A 5,911-nucleotide genomic window follows, 5' to 3' on the forward strand; every position below is an offset into this window, starting at 1 on the left:
AAAGTGGTCTGCAGTTTTGGCGCGGTTGTCAGCCATCTTGGACCCGCTACACACCGCGAGCCTCCTCTGCTCAGACTTCATTGATTGTTTTTTGTTGTTGCTTTCATTAGGGTAAAACCTGCTTTGCATCCCAGCGTAAACAAACAATTAGTTGTTTGTTTTTCTCTCTCACTGAAGATAACTTACGATTATTTACGGAATCGTTATGGCGACCGCTAACGTTACTCCAAGCCGAGAATCTGGCCGGACAGCGGCCTCTACCCCGCTGTCCCCGACTCGGATATCTCGCCTGCAGGAAAAACAAGACCTGCAGCATCTGAACGACAGGCTGGCCGTGTACATAGACCGGGTCCGGTCTTTGGAGCTGGAGAACGACCGACTGATGGTCAAAGTGTCTGAGAAGGAGGAGGTGACCACTAGAGAGGTGGGTAGAAGAATAAAAGTTGAGTCTGCACTCGTCCGCGCCACGTGCGGTTCACAGATTTCCACTAAAAAACACACAATAAGTAAATAATACAACAAAACTGAGTAATACGTCTAATTAAAGCCGGCTTGATGTTGTATAGAGGGCTGAGAAAATTTTAATTGGAGGCCCGTTTTAAGTCATCTCCCGGCATTTTGTTTTTTTATTACTCCGTTTACGTTTAGTCTGTTTTACTGCCTTTAATCAAAGCTACTTCCGTTAACATACAGGAAATGGCGTGTGTGCGCGCGCGTGTGTGTGAGCACGTGCATTAAACATTACATGACAGTATGCCCGGGGTTATAATAATAATTTTAAAAAAAATCTGTTTTTGTAAGTTTAAAGCGTCATGGGTCTTTAGCTTTGGGGTTTGAAGACATGTCTGGACATTTATATTTCAGTTCAAGCAGGTAGAGCTTAAAATACATGTAGCAAAAAGTTAAAGAAAACATCGTTTTATGTTTAAACATAGCATAGTGCATGATTTCACCCATTTTGTCACAGAACTGTCATAGTTTTTATTATTTTTCCGAAGTGAAACAGGAAGTGACATCGAAGGGGAATTCTTAAAGAAAGAAAAAACCCGTGCTCTTTGTTTATTGAAACATTGAAGTCCACTCTTCATCTCCATAGTGACTGAGTAATAATCTGCACACACTTCATGTCACTGAGCATATCTGTGTGGTCTGCCTCAGTCTCCACTGGACATGTACCAGCATGATTTGTGGCGTGCGCCACTCCCCTCCAGTTTATAAATGTGAATGAAGTTACATCACAATCAGTCATTTGCCTGCATGGGAGTGTGGCAACTTGGAGAGTCTTTGAAAAGTTTTTAAAGTTCGACAACGCCACCTGGGACTTTCACCCCAAGAATAAAACTCAAAACAAGGCACTTAGGCACTTTCTACAAATTACAGAGACTGTGTTCCAAAGTTTAAATATAAATTTATTACAACATTTGCTAAAAACACATTATGTCTGAGGCAAGTTAAAACATTTTTTACATTGATAACTTCATATAGGCTGAGGGGTCCTAGTGACGGTAAAAAAACCCCCAAAAAAACAGACAAATAAACACACAGACACACAAACCAAATCACCCAAACAGTGCTCCACAATACAAGGAGTGAACAGGGCCCGTCACACCCAGGGAACCACCACCGAACACGAGACCGCCCCAGTCAGCTCAGCCTGCAACAAAAATAATGGAAAAGAAAAGAAAAATAATACCAATGAAGTTAAACAGGCCTCCCAATAAACAAGTAAACAAACAAACAAAAAAAAAAGAACTAAAAAGGGGCCTGGTCTAGAAATCAACTTTCATCGGATTCGGAGGCGAAAACGCTGCTGAACAAGGAAACTTGGGGACCCAGCTGAGCATCAAGAAGCCAGATGCAGGACCAGGTGAATGAATTAGTAATAATTAAAAAAAAAAACTAAATAAAACAAGCAAGCAAAGCAGCAGGTGTCCATAGACTGGGCTCTCTTTCCTGCAAGAAATTTGCATCTTTAAAATACTGACAATAATAATATATATAAAAACATGATCACAGGAGGAGGGTGCATACATACCACGCTACCAATTGAACACGTGTGAGGGGAGGAAGACAACCTCACTCTTGTTGCATGGAAGCCTCGTCTATTGCACACACAGATGAAGAAACCAATATAAAACAAACATACTAAACTAAAAATAAGCTGTTTAATAAAAACGCATACCGTCAGGAGGAGGAGGAGAAGGCACTTGTGTCCTACGTCGAGCAGACAAACTTTTTCCTCAGCTGAACAGAAAAAAAACCCCCCACCAGTTAACTCCAAAGATCCCAAAATCTGCCGCCTTCAACCATGACTGTACTCACCAAGCCAATAAGTTCATTAATAACAGTCCGGCTGCAAACTTCTCCTTCACTGTCTTAGAAAACAGACTCCGACAGAATAAATCAATTAAACCAGCTTCATGCCGTGGCACTGGTAACCCGGAAGTTCAGTGAAAAGTCACAGTAAGGAAACTGGCTCACTTATCTAGGGCACCCCTTCTGGTGATTGGCCAACCAATTTACCTGCTCAGTAAACTTGCTACAGGTAACACCCATTCTGCTACAGGAGTTTAGCCTTCAGGTGGACTGGACTCACAACAAACAGAGGCCTTTTTATTTGCCATATATTATGTGTCAGGAATCATCCCTGGAGTTTCCTTATTGCACAGGAACTGTGCGTTTTCATGTTCGATGAGTTTATCTGCTGATGTTTGGAATTTTTGGTATGTTTTGGGCAATTTCTTATGGTTGTTAGGCTTACCATGTTTTTTAGAAAAACAGTTCATGGTCTTATGCTGTGATATCTGAAACCTTCCTGCTCAATAGCGTCTGCTTGTTGGCTAAAAATATGACCACATCTAAAGATGGTTTATATTACCTGAAATAACAGCAGGTCTTGGAGTATTGTACAAACCTTTAAATATTTTTGACTAGTAAGGTAGAATTTATTTTGTTTGTTTGATGGTTTTGTTCAGGGGTGTCCCGATACAACTTTGACTCTTCCAATATGATACAAATATTGCAACTGTGAGTATTGGCTTATATCGACCTGATACGATATCAGAACAAATCTTACATACCTTCATTTATTTTGTAGCGTGGAATCTAAAGAAGTCTTGCTCAAGTCAAACAGTAAACAACAGTACGTGGAAAAACTGACCCATTTCATTAACCAGTGAGTTACATACATTTTTTTACTAAACAAATGTTCTACCATCAAATAAAATAAATAGAAGACCTTAAAAAATAACCTTAAAATCCAATTTAAGAAATATAATTTTAAAGTGTAAAATAATTCAAGGTCACTTAAGTTATTTATGCTGGATCTAAGCACCGCTGAATAGAAATGCTGGAGCAGACGTCTTGAATGGACTGCTTGTATCGGATTTTAGATGTAGGCCGATAATGGTCAGTTGAGCTTTTGTTTTATAGTCTATTTTTCTTAGTCAGTTTGTTTAACCTATGTTTTAGTTTTTTATTTATTTTTCTCTCCTATAGGTGAGTGGTCTGAAAGCTCTCTATGAGGCAGAATTAGCTGATGCCCGACGGGTTTTGGATGAAACTGCTAGAGACCGAGCCAAGCTTCAGATTGAACTCGGGAAGGCTCAATCTGACCTGGAGGAAGCTACTCGCAGGTACGATCCTGTTAAACAAGTTTTATTTATAGATGCATTGATTCTGGTTCTGTGGGCTGATGATCATTTTTCTGTTTTTACAACACTGACTTGTAAATCCTGATCAGGGGTAGACATAACCACTGTTTGGGTTGTCCGAGACAACCTATTTTTGCTGCGGACAACCAGATCACTGCAAAAACTGTCAATCTTACCAAGTTTTAAAATCTTATATCAGCCAAAAAGTCTTTTTGATCTTGTTTTGTGACTGATTTACTAAACAAGAACTGATTGTGTAAGAATAATGATCTTGTTTTCAGAATGTGTAAGATTATTTGTCTTGTTAGTCTGAAAATTTAACTCAGATTAAGTCAAAAATTTCTGCCAATGGAGTAAGAAAATTTTACTTGGTAAGATTCTTGAAATAAGAAAAATTTGAGTCAAATCAAGTATTTCAAGAATCTTACCAAGTAGTGCTGGGCGGTATACCGTTTTGTACCGAATAACAGTTTTTATTTTTGTTATGATATGAATATTTTGAATTCCGGACATTCCGGTTTAAATAGCTGAACGTTTCGTTGCGGCCGCCAGTGAACTGTTGTTTCCCAGGGGACATTTTTCCTTGCTGCACCGCTATGTGCGTTAGCATGCTAATGTTTGGAGCAGCTTGTTGCAGCCGGGGGTGGTGATTCCGCTGCTTATATTGACTGACGTTTAAAAAAACATCCTGTTTTCACCGTTGCTGAATGTAGTAAACACCTCTTCAGTGACGTGCACAGTTAGATTTAATGCGGTTAGTTAATATGGAGACTTAATGTGGTTCTATTGTGAAAAGCCTGCAGGAAGTAGTTCGTAGTGGAGTTAGAATTGACTGGTGTGCAAGGTGAGTCGTGCTGATAAGCTTTAATAAATAACATAAAACAATAAACCTGATCATAATCTTTTCTTAACCCTCCTCCTTCACGACTGGACCAAAATGCATGACTACTGTCTCCAACCACCAGTCAGAGAAGAACAGACACAGAGGAGGGAAACAGAGACACAGACAGAGGTACAGCAAAAGAAAAAAAGTCAATAAGCAGGGTTTGTACATTTTATTATCAGCTGAGCTGTGATGAAAAGAAAAATACCGTCAAATACAGTGAAACCCGTGAAAATATTGAAAATACCGTGATATAAAATTTTGATCATATCGGCTAGCTCTATTACCAAGTAAAATTTTCTTACTCCATTGGCAGAAATTTTTGACTTAATTAGAGTCAAATTTTCAGACTAACAAGACAAATAATCTTACACATTCTGAAAACAAGATTATTATTCTTACACAGTCAGTCCTTGTTTAGTAAATCAGTCTCAAAACAAGATCAAAAAGACTTTTTGGCTGGATATAAGGTTTTAAAACTTGGTAAGATGGACAGTTTTTGCAGTGTATCTCCTGGTTGTCCGGTGGAGAACCGAGCAAAAGGGTGTCCATCATTTGTAAAAATGAAAGGGAGAAAAAAACTTTGTAAAACCGAACAGAACACTAAACTGTAACTTTTAATAAGGTCATGTACACAGTATACTCCTGTTTAAGTGAAAATGTTTGACCTATGAGCAGAAAGAAGCTTATGAATGTTGAACTCTGTTTCAAAGAAGAGAACGAGGAAGTTTTATTCATGCAGATCCTGCCTGGCTGACTGAGAACAATTATATATAATAAACTTCATCCACTGAACAATATACTTGTTAAATTACATTTTTTTTAGATTCTTTTGGACAACCAAAATGTTTTGTGGACAACCAAGTTTTGTCAACAGGTTGTCTGCTGGACAACTTGAAAAATTTCCTTATCTCTACCCCTGCTGATGATTCAGATGTGGTCATCAGGGTTTCATTTGTGGAGGCCCAGTTTCAAAGTTGCTTACTTTCCTCCTGCAGTGCCAAGAAGAAGGACAGCGACCTCGCTGCAGCTCTGTCCAGGGTCAGCGGTTTGGAGGCTCAGCTGAATAAGAACGAAGCTTCTCTTTCTACAGCTCTGAGTCAGAACGCTGCGCTGACTTCAGAGCTCGCTGACATCAAGAGCCAGCTGGCCAAGGTGGGCATCACAGACTGATCTGTTCACAAACACCGAAGAACAGGGGAAACTAAACATATTTACAAAGAAACATTTTCCTAACCACACTGTGGACAAACCTCTCAGCAACACATTTGTTTCTATCGGTGTAAACATTTAACAGTTTTGAAGTGTTTAAGTAGGCCTGTCACGATAACAAATTTTGCTGGGCGATTAATTGTCTCAAAATTTATTGCGATAA

At 39.2% G+C, this 5,911-nt stretch overlaps 1 protein-coding gene and 1 long non-coding RNA gene across 4 annotated transcripts in view; one reads left to right on the forward strand and one right to left on the reverse strand.

The window, feature by feature from the left end:
- Nucleotides 1-5,911, forward strand: part of lmnb2 (lamin B2) — a gene marked incomplete in the record, with an annotated part of 25,011 nt that continues 19,100 nt past the window's right edge. Inside the window, 3 exon segments of the mRNA XM_014017430.1 lie at nt 1-424; nt 3,499-3,635; nt 5,535-5,691. Of these exon segments, the coding sequence (XP_013872884.1) occupies nt 206-424; nt 3,499-3,635; nt 5,535-5,691 (513 nt within the window).
- Nucleotides 1,392-3,492, reverse strand: LOC106523863 (uncharacterized). 3 transcript variants are annotated; one of them, XR_001310938.1, is made up of 3 exons: nt 2,183-3,492; nt 2,036-2,102; nt 1,392-1,654 (listed from the first exon to the last, which is right to left on the reverse strand). It is a non-coding gene; the product is annotated as an uncharacterized LOC106523863 (long non-coding RNA). The 3 variants fall into 3 exon arrangements; XR_001310937.1 differs by having other exon boundaries at nt 1,392-1,953; XR_001310936.1 differs by having other exon boundaries at nt 1,392-2,102.

Source organism: Austrofundulus limnaeus, unplaced genomic scaffold (assembly GCF_001266775.1).
Source record: "Austrofundulus limnaeus strain Quisiro unplaced genomic scaffold, Austrofundulus_limnaeus-1.0 Scaffold168, whole genome shotgun sequence".
Taxonomy (NCBI): Eukaryota; Metazoa; Chordata; class Actinopteri; order Cyprinodontiformes; family Rivulidae; genus Austrofundulus; species Austrofundulus limnaeus.